The sequence below is a fragment of the Dendrobates tinctorius genome, unplaced genomic scaffold (assembly GCF_039654945.1).
Source record: "Dendrobates tinctorius isolate UK_male_01 unplaced genomic scaffold, ASM3965494v1 ptg000107l, whole genome shotgun sequence".
Lineage (NCBI taxonomy): Eukaryota > Metazoa > Chordata > Amphibia > Anura > Dendrobatidae > Dendrobates > Dendrobates tinctorius.
The window spans coordinates 25,620,215-25,635,194 of record NW_027361775.1 but is presented as its reverse complement, the minus strand read 5'-3'; the positions used below and the strand labels follow the sequence as shown (position 1 = coordinate 25,635,194).

General features: G+C 47.7%; 1 protein-coding gene across 7 annotated transcripts in view; it reads right to left on the bottom strand.

The window, feature by feature from the left end:
• Positions 1-14,980, bottom strand: part of LRCH3 (leucine rich repeats and calponin homology domain containing 3) — a 107,663-nt gene that overhangs the window by 42,401 nt on the left and 50,282 nt on the right. For 5 of the 7 annotated variants that reach the window (XM_073589287.1, XM_073589289.1, XM_073589292.1 and 2 more), the window contains exons 9-14: positions 14,503-14,642; positions 14,182-14,258; positions 13,509-13,595; positions 4,506-4,557; positions 4,199-4,321; positions 1,934-1,978 (exon numbers count right to left, since the gene is read on the bottom strand). In XM_073589287.1, the coding sequence (XP_073445388.1) occupies positions 1,934-1,978; positions 4,199-4,321; positions 4,506-4,557; positions 13,509-13,595; positions 14,182-14,258; positions 14,503-14,642 (524 nt within the window). The remainder of the gene's footprint in view (positions 1-1,933; positions 1,979-4,198; positions 4,322-4,505; positions 4,558-13,508; positions 13,596-14,181; positions 14,259-14,502; positions 14,643-14,980) is intronic. The other 2 variants (XM_073589288.1, XM_073589290.1) reach the window with 1 other exon arrangement.

The window sequence follows — 14,980 nt, the reverse complement described above, 5'->3', positions numbered from 1 at the left end:
ATGAAAGAGCGAAAACATGCATATCAGGTAAGGAGAGGATAGCACAGGATGTAATTAGTCATCCAACATGGACAGTTTGTAGATTTATTTTAAAGGGAACTAGGTTTTCCCAAAATAAATCTACAGCCACCACCTTTAATGTCCCCTTTACTGTAGTTTAGCAAGTTGTATGTAAGTCCCCAACCCCTTCTGCATAGCCCTCAAAATACTTTTTAAACCCCCCCATAACCCTGTCAGGCCGGTACGATAGGTGGCGCTGGTCTTGCTTCGGAGCCTCCCCTTTCTTCGCAATCACAGCCCTCCTGTCCTGCTTCATGTGGATAAGGCCTGTTTCACACGTCCATTTTTTGACGTCAGTCAAAATCCGCCAATTTTAGAACAAAACGGATCCGCCAAAAAAGGGGCGGATCCGTTTTTTCCCCCATAGACTTACATTAGTGGCGAACCGTCCGTCCCACCCGTTTTTTGACGGATCCGCCAAGATTTTTTTCCTTGACGGTCCGCTATTTTTAAGTGCGCATGCCTGGAAACTTTACTCCGGGAAGCACCATGAAATGCCGTTCCGGGACCGGCAAAAAATAAATCTCTCTCTTCCAGGCCGCGCTCGCTTTAAATTTGCTGCACTTTTCATCTTCGGCGGATCCGACCAAATTAACGTCCGCTGACATCCGTATGTCACATCCTGGAGGCAGATCCGTAATTTTTGTTTTGGTCGGATGTCAGCTGTCCGCCAACTACGCAAGTGTGAAACAGGCCTAACACGTCCTACGTCATCCACACAGTGTCCCAAATCGCACTCTTGCACAGGTGTACTTCACGCTACCCTGCAGAAAGCAGAGCATAGCATTGTATAGTGCGCATGAGCCATCCTTACTTCCGGGTCATCTGTGCTCTGTGGACTCTACTGGTGTATGCACTTTACAGTAACTTGCTCTGCTCTCAGCAGGGCACAGCAAATGACGCCTGCGCAGGAGCACGATTGGGGGACACTGTGGATGATGGAGGACATGTCATCCACATGAACCAAACAGGACGATGGTGATTGCAAGGAGGAACTGTTGCGCCCATCAGACCGGACCTCGCCACGTGGAGGAGAAGGGATGGAAAAGGTATTTTTTAGGCTATGCAGTTGGGTTTGGAGACTTGTATACAGTTTGCTAGACTGCTGTAAAAGAGTCAATAAAAGTGGTGTCCGTAGTTTATGTTTGGAAAACCCAGTGACGGGTTCCCTCTAAAACTCTGTGTTGCACAAATACAGCATGCTGCCTTACATCCAACATTACTATGTGCTTTTACGGTTTTCTGAAGCATGAATTCCTTCAAGATCTGTACTTTTAAGCCGCGGATACGCTCTATGCTGCCGTTTGGTGCCACTTTGAGGCCCTTAAAAGAAAAAACTGGAAATTGGCTTTTCTAATTAGAGGCACACAGAAGTACAGCTTGCGCCCATAGCAGCACTTGCCCAGTAGAGCAGTCCAAGCTGCCAGCTCGCTCTCACTAGAAGCGATGACTTCTCATTGGCACCTTGCAAGTTAGGAGGACGTTCTGAAAATGGCATCATAAGAACTACTGGATCGCTCATAAAGAGGGTGTAACAAAGTCAGGAACCTTTTATTCAAAATGACATCAATAGAACAAAAAGGAATATTTATTGTAAAATAAACAGTAATTTAATATTTAATTGTGGGACACCCCTCTAAGTAATGCATATATGTAGATCGTACAGAGGTTCCAATATAAGATGGGTTTGTCAGTTTGGGAAAGCAAAAAAATATACATGATTAGCGACATATTTAGAATATCTGCAAACATGACACTTAGAATAAAAATAAAAGGTAGTTTTGTTTTTATCAAAAATAATATAAAGCAGAGGTTTTATCGCACTATGGTACCCAATAATCGTCATTCTCCACATTACTGCGCACACCCTCACCTCACTGTCCGGCAGGCTCTGCTTCTCTGGACTCAATGTTTTCTGCTGGAAAAAGGAAAATTAATCCAATATTAGATGCAAAAGCCAAAACTAATTTCTATCTGTGCAACAGTATACAGGATGAGCCACTGCATGAGGACATTCTAATTCTGAACTGACAGTATAGGATGGAATGCGCAGCTAAATTATCCTTATTCTTATGGCGATAAAACCATGAACCTACTTCAGATAAGGCTAGAAGATATTGATAGCAGAAGTGACAAGACCGCTAGCAGACATTGCATACTTCACCCTGCATAGGTATCTGAGGTATGTCCAGAATTTCTACAAGTGATCAATGAGCAGATTGCCACAACAAATGGTAAAAGAATTAATAATACATTTTTATGATTACAGATCAAGGTCATTTCAAAGTTAATGCACATACAAAAGACAAACCTAAATTATACCAATATTTGGTGTGACCACCCTTTGCCTTCAAAACCGCATCCGTTCTTCTAGGTACAATGGCACACAGTTTTTTAAGGAGAGCTTGTTCCATGAAAACCATTTCAGGCCAGGCTTCCCCGAGCAGTGTACAAGTATGGACGAGTCCTACTGGTTGCTGCCATTTTTGACCTGATGCCAATGCTAGATATATTCCAATTTCAAAGTAAAGCAAACCTAATATGTCTTTAATCTGTTTCATTATGTTTCCAGGGCCGACCAATGGGTCTATGGTCCTCAATGTTGCCCATTTCTAGATGAATTTTCAGAAAAACTTAAACAAACCAGTCTGCTTTGAAATCTTTGCCTGGAAGAGACCTTGTTGATACAGTATAACTATCATTTGTCTTGTTGCTGTGCTCAGTCTTGCCATGGTCTATGACCTGTAACAGCAAACTGTCTTCCACAACCCCACCTCTGTAGCAGAGTTTTGTCTGCTCCTCACCCAGTTTTAAACATTCTACACACCAATTTCAGTCAGTCAATGATTATTCTTTTCAATTGTTGGTTGAAACACAATCACCATCATTTTTTTTTTTTATAATTGGTAACTCATACACCTGACTATAATTTAACAAAGTTCCTGACTTAGTGCAACTGTACCCTGAAAAATGAATGCTGTATTTGAAAGGGTCATACCAAATATTTATTTGATTTACAATTCTGTACACTCATATTGCATCTTTCCCACACCTGTATCACTTTTGCTTGGCACTGTAATATGTTTATGTATTTTCCAAAGAAAAAGCAGCACATCATAAGTAGGTACTAAGGAGCAAAAATCGGATCAAGTCTTGTGAGATGATTGTGCAATGTTGATCCTGTTCATTGACGTGCCAATTATTGCAACCTGAGCGGGTCCTTGGGTTATCACTCCCTTGGTTGCAACGCACAGTCCGAGATGTCAGTACTGTTTATCGTTACATGTAGGGAGAACAACGACAAACTGGATTGATAGCAAGAAGTGCACAGAGGCGAACCTCTGCACGAATGGGAAGCCTGATTAAAAGAATGATGAGTGGTGATCCATTTTGTACTTAAAGTGAAATTTGACGTCACATACCAAGCCCAACGTGTCAAACAGTGTCTACGCAAACCATAAAAAGGCTTTTGCAAGACATTGGGCTATGAGCCAGACGTCCTTCTACAGGTACTCCATGGACTTTACGACACTGCTCTCAAAAGCTATCATGGTGCAGAGCAAGATGGTAATGGAGGCTGGAATGGAGGACTAGCGATGAGTCCCACTCTTGTCTTAGATACAATGATAGCTGGAAATAGGTCTGGAGGCCGAATGGGCAACACCATGAAAAATCTTTCATAATGGAACCTCACTACGGTCTTACTCCAGGGATTATGTTATGGGGTGCCATACTGTACAGCAGCCGGACCCATATAGTCTTCATTGCAGGTACACTAACAGTTCGGGATAGTGATTTGGTGGTGGAATCAGTGGTACGGCTATTTCCATAAAGTGTCCCAGGAGACGATTTTATCATAACGCAAGGTCGCATATTGCTTATGCTACTGTGAGCAGCCAGAATGGCCTAAACATCCTAACATCCTGCAATGTCTAGGGACTTGTCTCCTGTCGAGAACATTTGAGACGTCATTGGTTGGCAAATACATATTACATACATATACAAATGAATTCAAATAGATCTATAAAAACATCATCAACAACACTGCAATATACACTAAAAATGTTAAAAATGTGTAGCCACATCATGACTTATAACCCCTCCTGCCAGCCTTTGTGTAATATGGATTGACGCTTACCTTTAAAGAATCTGTATGTGCAAGTGTGTCTCTTATCCTTTCTTCTTCATACTGCTGAGCTGCAAGTTGCGCCTCCCTCCTGGTGCTTTCTAAAATATCTCTTCTATGTCTGTCTAATTTAGTCTACACCCAGAAAAATGTACAAAGTGAGCACAAATTAGAAAAAGTCTATTGCTTTTACAGAGGTAAAAAAATAAAATAAAAAGATAAAGATGCTAACGCAGGGAAAGCATTAAAGTATAATATGATGTCATGAGATCAATTCATTCATGGGCAGAAACTAACAAACGCTATCTCCAGACATTACCTGGTTTGGACCATTTGTCAAGGATAAAAGATACGTAGCATCTACCTGGGATCTAAAAGTAAAGACAAAGACAATAGATCAAGTGGGTATTTTATTAACGTTAAATAATAATAAATCTCTACTGCTTTAACACCTACACATTGCTGCATGTCCTAGGTAAGCAAATAAAACTAGGAGAAGCCTTAACAGTATCATAATTGAGGTCCAAACCCTGGAACCCACAACTGATCCGGAGGTAAAAAAGTTGTAAAGCCTTTTATGTATTTTTTTTCGTACACAACAGTGATTCCAGCTAAACAAAATAAACCTCCTAGCTATCTAAGGGAATATTAAATGATCCATATAAAAGTTATGACAATAAAATGCAATCATAATTCCCCAGAAAAATCACATTTTAGGCTACTTTCAGATTTCCGTTTTGAAGCATCAGGCGCGATGCGGCGAAAAATTTAAAAACCGGTTCTGGCGCCTGTTGCTACCGGATCCGGCTGTTTTCCCATAGGCTTACATTATCGGCGCATTGCGCCTGATGGCCCTGCGGCGTGTCCAGCTTTTGCCGGAAACGGCAAAAAATGCCTGTCCGGCGTCTGCAAAAAAACGTTCCATGCAACGTTTTTGACAGCGCCGGACCGCGTTTTTGCAGAGTGCATGCGCGAAGACTCTCTCTTCCTCTCCAGCACCGTATCCGGCAAAAACAGATGATCCGGCGGGCTGCGGCTTCTACCGAATCCGGTTTGACAATTTTTCGCCGCAGACCGCCGGATTTAAAATCCAGAAATCTGAAAGTAGCCTAAAATACTAACAATGACCAACTCCTGTCTTGAGGAAATCTTAGAGCCTGCAATAAACCCGCTGACTGCTTCCTCAATTCAGAGCGTAAGCTTGTGAGTGCAGGGTCCCCTTTTCCCCCTCTGTACCAGACTGTCATTGTTAGGCTATGCTAACCTTTCTAGTAATCATCAGCTAGAACGGACCCAGGAACAATCCACTGACAAAAACAAAGATTTTTGTGAGTACTCACCGTAAAATCCTTTTCTCCGAGACGCTCATTAGGGGACACAGAGACTGTGGGTGTGTGCTACTGCCGTCTGGAGGCCGACACTAAGTATACAAAAAAACAAGTTAGCTCCTCCTCCGCCGCATACACCCTCGCCCCGATAGCGGGCGGAAACCAGTTTAGTGCCAAAGCCGTCGGAAAAGCTGACAGCAATTTAGCTCTACCGCAGAAAATTATATGTCTGAAAAAAAAGGACCACCCTACAAAATAAGGGTTTATACCCATCAAAAATAAACAAAAGCCAACTGGCTATCAGGGTGGGTGCTGTGTCCCCCAATGAGCGTCTCGGAGAAAAGGATTTTACGGTGAGTACTCACAAAAATCCCTGTTTCTCCTTCCTCTCATTGGGGGACACAGAGACTGTGGGACGTCCTAAAGCAGTCCCTGGGTGGGAAGACAACTCACCGCTCCAAGCCGCATGCCCTCCTGACTAAAGGTGTGCCACTGCTGCCTGGAGAATTTTCCTACCCAGGCTCGCATCAGACGAAGCCTGAGTATGCACATTGTAATGTTTACAAAAAGTGTGCAGGCTGGACCAGGTTGCTGCCTTGCATACCTGCTCTGCCGAAGCCTGGTGCCGAAGCGCCCAAGAGGCGCCCACTGCCCGAGTAGAGTGCGCCCCTATTCCCGTAGGAATCGGCGTGCCTCTAAGACGGTAAGCCTCCTGAATAGTTAGGCGAATCCATCTGGCTATGGTTGACCGTGAAGCTGCGAGCCCCTTCCTGCGCCCTTCGGGGATCACAAACAGCGAGTCTGTCTGGCGGAAAGGTGCTGTCCTTGACACATACCTCCTGAGAGCTCTTACCAGGTCCAACGTGTGGAGCGCTCTCTCCACTCTGTGAACTGGTGCCGGACAAAACGAAGGCAGAACAATGTCCTCATTAATATGGAAAGAGGACACGACCTTCGGCAAAAAAGGCGGCGGCGGTCTAAGGACTACCTTATCCTTAAAAAAAGTCAAAAATGGAGCCCTGCAAGACAATGCCCCCAATTCCGAGACCCGCCTAATGGAAGTTATGGCTACCAGAAACACCACCTTCCTGGAGAGATATGGCAACGAAACCTCCTGTAGCGGCTCAAACGGGGCCTCCTGCAGGACACTCAGTACCAGATTCAGGTCCCAGGCCTCCAAGGGTGCCCTAAAGGGGGGTACCAAATGAGAGACCCCTTGAATGAACGTCCTGACCTGCATGATGGTAGCGATCTTTCGCTGAAAAAGGACAGACAAGGCCGATATCTGCCTCTTAAGAGAACTCGGAGCCAACCCTGCGTCTAGGCCGGACTGGAGAAAAGCCAGGATGTTGGGGACCGAGAAGGATAATGGCGCAACTCCGCGTTCTCGACACCACTGAAAGAAAACCTTCCAAGTGTTATGGTAGATTCTCGCCGAAGCCGGTTTCCGGGCGCTAACCATTGTAGCCACCACATCACGCCCGAACCCCGCCCGGGTCAGAACCCAAGATTCAACGGCCATGCCGTCAAACACAGGGCCTCTAAGTTCGGGTGGCAGATCGGCCCCTGAGACAGCAAATCTGGACGTTCTGGTAGCCGCCAGGGTACGTCTGCGAGGAGCTGCACCAGATCCGCATACCATGCCCGACGGGGCCAATCTGGGGCCAGCAGAATCGCCTGAACCCCCTCGGTCTTGATCTTTCTGATGACCCTCGGGAGAAGTGGCAGCGGGGGAAATAAGTACGGGAGCCGAAACTGGTTCCATGGTAGGACCAGCGCATCTACTGCGAGCGCTCGCGGGTCCCGAGACCGGGCGACAAACACGCCCACCTTGGCGTTTTCCCTGGAGGCCATCAGATCCACGTCTGGAGTCCCCCACCGCTGGCAAATTTGCTGAAAAACATCGGGGTGCAGAGACCATTCCCCGGCCGCGATCCCCTGCCGGCTTAGGAAATCTGCCGCCCAATTTTCCACACCTGGTATGTGGACTGCTGAGATCATCGAGTGGTTTCTCTCGGCCCAGCGGAGTACATGTTCTATCTCGCGCATGGTTGCCTTGCTGCGCGTGCCTCCCTGGTGATTCACATATGCTACTGCCGTGGCGTTGTCTGACTGAATCCGGACCGGGCACCCTGCCAGCAAGTGCTGAAACTGCTGCAGTGCCAACCGCACTGCTCGAATCTCCAACAAGTTGATAGGGAGACGCGCCTCCTGAGGCGACCATTGCCCCTGGGCCGTGTGGTGGCGGAAGATTGCCCCCCAACCGAAAAGACTTGCATCGGTCGTGATCACTAACCACTGATCCGGGGGAAAGGGCCTTCCCTGACGGAGAGAGGAGTCGCGTGTCCACCACTGAAGCGCCCCTCGGACCTGAGAGGACAACCTGCACTGATGATCGAGCGACAACGGGCTTTTGTCCCATGTCGCTAAGAGAGCATGCTGCAGGGGGCGGAGATGAAATTGCGCAAACGGAATTGCTTCCATCGCCGCCACCATCTTCCCTAGAACCCTCATCCCAAACCGGATAGTGTGGGGCCCCGGCTGTTGAAGGGTTCGAACTCCCTGCCGCAGTGCTCGAGCCTTGTCCTGAGGGAGAATCACCAACCCTCGGGAAGTATCGAAAATCATCCCTAGAAATAGAATCCTCTGGGCTGGAATAAGGGATGACTTCTTCCCGTTGATCAACCACCCTAGGCGAGTTAGGGTGTCCAGAGTAATGCTGACATTCTCTTCGCAAGCTCGAAAGGTCGAACCCTTTACCAGGAGGTCGTCCAGGTACGGCATAACCACTATGCCCCTAGAATGTAGGGTGGCCATAACAACCGCCATCACTTTCGTGAATATCCTGGGGGCCGTGGCCAACCCGAAAGGTAGGGCCACAAACTGGAAATGTCGCCCATTGATTGCGAACCTCAGGAATTTTTGATGCGGGGGAAAAATAGGGATGTGCAGGTAGGCGTCCTGGACATCGATGGAGGCCAAATATTCTCCCTGCTCCATGGACGCTATGACCGACCGGAGAGATTCCATGCGGAAATGCCTGACCCTGATGAACCTGTTCAGGAGCTTTAAGTCCAGAACTGGCCTTACTGTTCCATCCTTCTTGGGTACCGCGAATAGGTTGGAATAAAAACCCCGGGTTTTCTCGCCCTCTGGTACCGGGACAATGACCTCGTTGCGCTGCAGCACTTTGATGGCCTCTAGCAAAGCCTGTGCCCGAACTTCCGTCTTGGGAAGCCGAGAAAGAAAAAATCGTTTTGGCGGATCCCTCATAAATTCTATTTTGTACCCGGAAGACACTAATTCTGCCACCCATGCGTCGCGTGCCACTGCGACCCAGACGTGGCAGAACCTGAGCAGACGTCCGCCTACCCTGCTGTCCCCGGGTACTGGATGTTTCGAGTCATTTTGTTGAGGTCCTTTGAGACCTGGCCCCCCTTGATCTGGGCGGCCGGCCCCGCATTCTGCCCAAGGGGTTGGCCTTGTACGTAACCTGACGCTCTTTGTCTTGGCCATAGCGAGCTGGGCCGGAAGTACCGGCCGCTGCCATCCCTGGGGTACGAAATGCTCGAAAGCGCGTTTGTGGTTGACGAAACGGCACTTTATTCCTCTGTTGTGGAAGAAAGCTGCTTTTTCCCCCCGTGGCGTCTGAAATAATCTTATCCAATTTCTCCCCAAATAACCGGTCCCCCTGAAAGGGCAGAGAAGTCAACGATTTTTTAGAGATTGAATCAGCTCGCCACAGCCTTAGCCATAAGGCTCTCCTAATGGCGATTGCGATTGCCGCCGCTAGCGCTGCGCCATTAGCTGCATCTAAAGATGCATTGATTAAATAGTCCCCTGCCATTGCGATCTGACCTGCTATCTCGCCTACTTCCGTCGGCACCTCTCTATCCTGCAGGATTTTGTTCAAAGACTCCGACCACGACATCATGGCCTTGGCTACCCATGTCGCTTCAAAAGAAGAGAGGAGCGCTGATCCTGATGCCTCATATACCGAGCGGGCTAAGCCCTCTATGAGCCGATCCGTGGGGTCCTTAATGGCGGAGCCACTGGGAACTGACAACAGGGATCTTGAGGCTAGGCGAGACACTGGGGGATCCACTACCGGGGATTCCGCCCATTTTTTACAGAGCTCTGATGCGAACGGATATTTCGCTTCTAGCGTTTTCTGTCCCGAAAACCCCTTATCAGGACGTTCCCTGTGCCGCTGCACAATGTCCTCGAACTCAGGATGGGAGCTAAATACTCTGTGTGGTATCCTGGCCCTTTAAAAAGATACCTTATGACCTGTAGCTGGGGAGACATCATCCTCAATACCCAGAGTCTGATTAACAGCTTCAATAAGACTGTCTACCGTCTCCCGACACCCCGGTATATCCAGGTACAAGGGTTCCTCTACGTCGTCACCCGAACTCTGCTCGTTCCCGGAAAAAGGTGACGGTGAGCGTGATGCCACACTCGCGGATGCTGACGCACCGGAGGGGCCTGGAGACACAGTATGGTTTTTTTCCTGTGCGTCTGCCTAGAGAGTGTGCGGCCCCTGCAGGCCGGAGGCTCCTGTGAGGTGGACGACCCCTCCCAAACAAGCGAGCCATCGTCTCTACCCCTATCCGGGGCCTGAAGGGTCTCAATCGCTTTCGTAAGTGAAGCCATGGACCGAGACAGTGATAACGCCCATTCCGGGGGATCCAGACCCCTGGGCTCTGTCGCAGGGGAGGGCTCCTGGGCGCGTTCGGAGTCGCAGGCTTCACACAATTTGATAGTCTGTGCTCGTGGGAACATAACCCCACAGGAAACGCATGCGGCATAAAGGAACGTGTGTGTTTTCCCTTTTCCAGACATAATGCCGCTTACTCCTATCACAAGCTAAAGGGGAAAGGAGGAGGAGGAGGGTAACTTTTAAATGTGCCCCGGGCAGTCCAGGACAGGGTCGCACTTACCCACAGTCTGTGTGCCCCCCTTCCAGCGTGACTCCTTGCACTGGCGGATGCTCAGCCTGGTGCCGATCCTCTGGGTAGGTTGCCCGTGCTTTTTCCGCATGCGGCCTACCCTGCTCTGAAGCCGGGGCCTCGATTTAAGCCAGCGCCCGCCCTATGCTGAGGGGCGGCGCCGGATCTGATGTCACGCTGGGGCGATGCCGCCGTGACGTCGCACCGGGGGGCGGCGCCGGCCATGACGTCGCGCCGGGGGGCGGTGCCGGCTATGATGCTGCGCCGGGGGCGGCGCCGACCGTGACATCACGCCGGGGGCGGCGCCGGCCGTGACGCCGCGCCGGCGCCAATCACGCCGCCGCCGCGTGCCCCTAATGGCGGCGCCGACATCCTGATGAGTCAAGCTCACCCCCCGACGGCGCCCGGCCCTGGGCCTACTCCGGTCCTACACCCTCGCCCTTCCTGCAGGTAATCTTAGGCGAGGGGCGAGCGAGGAGCGAGGGGCGCGAGGAGGGGGGGGGGGTACCTGGCTCCTACTCCTACTCCTTGCCCAGAGCCCTCCCCAGCTGCAAAAACTTACCGGGTATTTTGCTCCGTGGACGGTGCAGGCACCCTAACTCCGTCTGCCCAGCAGGGGCAAGGAGAGGGACCGTCCGCCGCCATGCGGCACCGCCGTCTAGCGTTGGTGGAGCAGTGGGGGCGCACAGACTAGTCTTGTGCCACTGTGCAAGCCCATGGTTTCCATACCTAGGGGTGGACAGGGCTAAGTCTGGCATAATGTCCCACGTTGCGGGAGAGAAAAACGTGGAGGGATACTCGCACGTGGTCGCCCGTTGCTGGTTTGGGGAAATCGGATCCTTTCAATAGGATGCGTTTCCCCTGTCTCATCTTCAAAAAATAATAAACACGGAAAAAATAGATGTCTGGGGAAAAGTCCCAGAGATGTCCCTCGGTGTGGGAAAGGATACGCGGAGCGATGCTCCACGCGTGCTCGCCCGTTGTTGGTTTGGGGAGATCGGACCCTTTCTATAGGATCCGTCGCCCCTGTCTCCTCTTCATAGCGAGAGAACCGAAAAGGAATTAAAAAAAAAAATAAAAAATAGTCTGGAGAACTCCAGACTGCGTGTGCCTCCAAAGACACTAAGCATAAAACTGGTTTCCGCCCGGTACCGGGGCAAGGGTGCATGTGGCGAAGGAGGAGCTAACTTGTTTTTTGTATACCTAGTGTCAGCCTCCAGACGGCAGTAGCATACACCCACAGTCTCTGTATCCCCCAATGAGACGAAGGAGAAAAATAATTTTTTCTCATTAATGTACACTCTGCACCCCATCTTTACTGAATATAACAGAACTGTGGAAAATTTTGCAAATTTATTAAAAAAGGAAAACTGAAATATCATAGGTTAGAAGTATTCAGACCCTTTGCTCAGTATTGAGTAGAAGCACCCTTTTGAGCCAGTACAGCTATGAGTCTTCTTGGGAATGATACAAATTTTTCACCCCTGGATTTGGGGATCCCCTGCCATTCTTCCTTGCAGATCCTCTCCAGTTCCGTCATGTTGGATGGTGAACGTTGGTGGACAGCCATTTTCAGATCTCTCCAGAGATGCTCAATTGGGTCTAGGTCAGGGCTCTGGCTGGGCCAGTTAAGAATGGTCACAGAGTTGTTCTGAAGCCACTCCTTTGCTTTGTTATTTTAGCTGTGTGCTTAGGGTCATTGTCTTGTTGGAAGGTGAACCTTTGGCCAAGTCTGTGGTCCAGTGTACTCTGGAAGAGGTTTTCATCCAGTATAACTCTGTACTTGGCCGCATTCATGTTTCCTTCAATGGCAACCAGTCGTCCTGTCCCTGCAGCTGAAAAACACCCAGATAGCATGATGCTGCCACCACCATGTTTCACTGTTGGGATTGTATTGGGAAGGTGATGAGCAGTGCCTGGTTTTCTCCACACATACGGCTTAGAATTATCATCAAAAAGTCTCTATGCGGGCTTTCATATGTCTTGCACTGAGGAGAGGCTGCCGTCAGGCCACTCTGCCATAAAGGCCCAACTAGTGGAGGGTTGCAGTGATAGTTGACTCTGTGGAACTTTCTCCCATCTCCCTACTGCATCTGTGGAGCGCAGCCACAGTGATCAAGGGGTTCTTCTTTACCTCTCTCTCACCAAGGTTCTTCTATCACGATTGCTCAGTTTGGCTGGATGGCCAGATCTAGGAAGACTTCTGGTGGTACCAAACTTCTTCCATTTAAGGATTATGGAGGCCACGTGCCCTTAGGAAACTTGATGACTGCAGAAATTCTTTTGTAACCTTGGCCTGTTGTGTCCCTTGCCACAATTCTGTCTCTGAGTTTCTTGGCCATTTCCTTTGACCTCATGATTCTCATTTAGTCTGACATGCACTGTGAGCTCTTAAATAGGTGTGTGCCTTTACAAATCAAGTCCTATCAGTTTAATTAAACACAGCTGAACTCCAATGACAGAGTAGAACCATCTCAAGGAGGATCACAAGGAAATGGGACAGCATGTGACTTAAATGAGTGTCTGAGCAAAGGGTCTCAATACATATGACCATGTGAAATTTCAGTTTTTTTTTCAGTCAAAATGGTGCATAGAGTGTATATTAATGAGAAAATAAATAACATTTTTTGAATTCATCAAAGGGTTGCAATGAAACAAAGAGTGAAAAATTTAAAGGGGTGTGAATACTTTCCGTACCCACTGTATATACTCTAAGTATTTAATTACTATGTAGTGTTTCAATAGCTTTCAAAATAGATTGTGTTTGTAAACCCTCTTCACACGAACAGCACCCTGAAATTAACAATAATGTGTCTGACCATGGGTGTGCCCGTTAAGTAAGTGGTTTAGTGAAAATGATGACAGCATCAGGACTATAACATGTTCTTTGAAGCAGGTTAAGAGATTTTTAAGACATAAAATGGTTATGTAATAGCATTTTTTTCCCCTTCTGCACAGTGAGCAGTCATGAAGAGCCTTGGCTCAGTACTCTATAAACCTACTTCTTAGTGAGCACAAGTCAGCTGTTGTTAATGTCATTACCTGTCAGATTGCCTACGTGGTGACGGCTGCCTCTGCTTATTTTGTATTAAGCTCAAAGATTCAGGTCGTTTCAATTCTTCTTGGGTTCTGCAGGATGACACAAATGAATAACAAAGTACTTCAGATTTACTGCCAGTATAAGCATTAAAGCATTTTTCTTGTTTATGTAAAGGGATAGTCTACATTGAAAGCTCAACACATTTGTAATGCCAAGAGTTTAAGCCACAAGACAATAGAGAATAAAGGGCAGGATCGGACTTGGCCCACCAAAGTATCAAAGGCTCCCTTTTGAGCCCAAGGTCTGAAACTTAAGACACTCTGCTAGCACATGAGCATGCTCGGACAACCCCTTATCCGAGCACGTTCGCTCATCACTAGTCACGAGGTTTCATATAAAGCGGAGAACATTATAATGTAAAAAAAAAAAAAAAAAAAAAAATGGCATCATAATGGATAAGTCCTAGAAGAGGACTACCGTGTTAAACATATAGGTGCAATAGACGTCCACTAATAACTACCATGGTAAAATGCCATTAATCCAGTATCACTGAGAATTCTTAGGTACCAGATTATCAAAAATGAAAAGTAATTTGCAAATGTACACAAATACGCTTGCAAGCACACACTCGGTTATATACATGCAGTATATAAAACTATATCGAAACTCTCTAACCTGCTGTGAAATAAACGTCCTCTAGCCTCTTCTGACCTTTGTTGCTCTCTTGCTTGCGCCTGTTTGAATGGTGAGCTCTAGAGAAAAAGGAATAAGCACATTGTTGGAAGGACATAATATTAATGCACTCAATTTCTGGATTACATTAGCAAACAATGGCTATTCGAGTATCCCTTTGACTAATCAGGCATTTTAAAGGTAAAAAACAATCAAAATGATATTCAGAAGTCACAAATATGAGATGACATGTTGATGAAGTCTGGTTTCTGATTCCAGAATAAGATTTCATTTATCATTCTATATCAACAATTTTTTCCTTACCTCATGTGTCACTCGTCTCTCTTCTATATATGCCATGAATTGTGAGCTTAGACTGTCTCCTCTGGAGAGTCTCGCTTCTTCCTCCTCTTCTTCTGTAGCATAACTATCTATGTAGTCTATCTGATCCAAGTCATTCTCCACTATTCGAAAAGAAATCTTTATGAACACTATGGACCCAAAAAATCCTTAGAAGGGTAGTTCCAGCTGAAAGCTTGACCGATTTCTCAGGTCATAAGTTAAAGGGAATCTGACAGTGGATACATGCTGTCCGAACCACAGGCAGCAAGTATCAGACATAGTTGTGTATGTTTGACTCTGAAATGCTGCAGCAAGACTAATCAAAAAGGATGGTTGTCTATTGACTGACAAATCTCTCCCTGTACACGCACACAGGTCACCTATCACTCAAGGGAATGAGCGGGGTGAAGCTGCTGTGGACCTGCCTTTTTGACTAGTCACCTGTGTGCCTTAGTCCCTG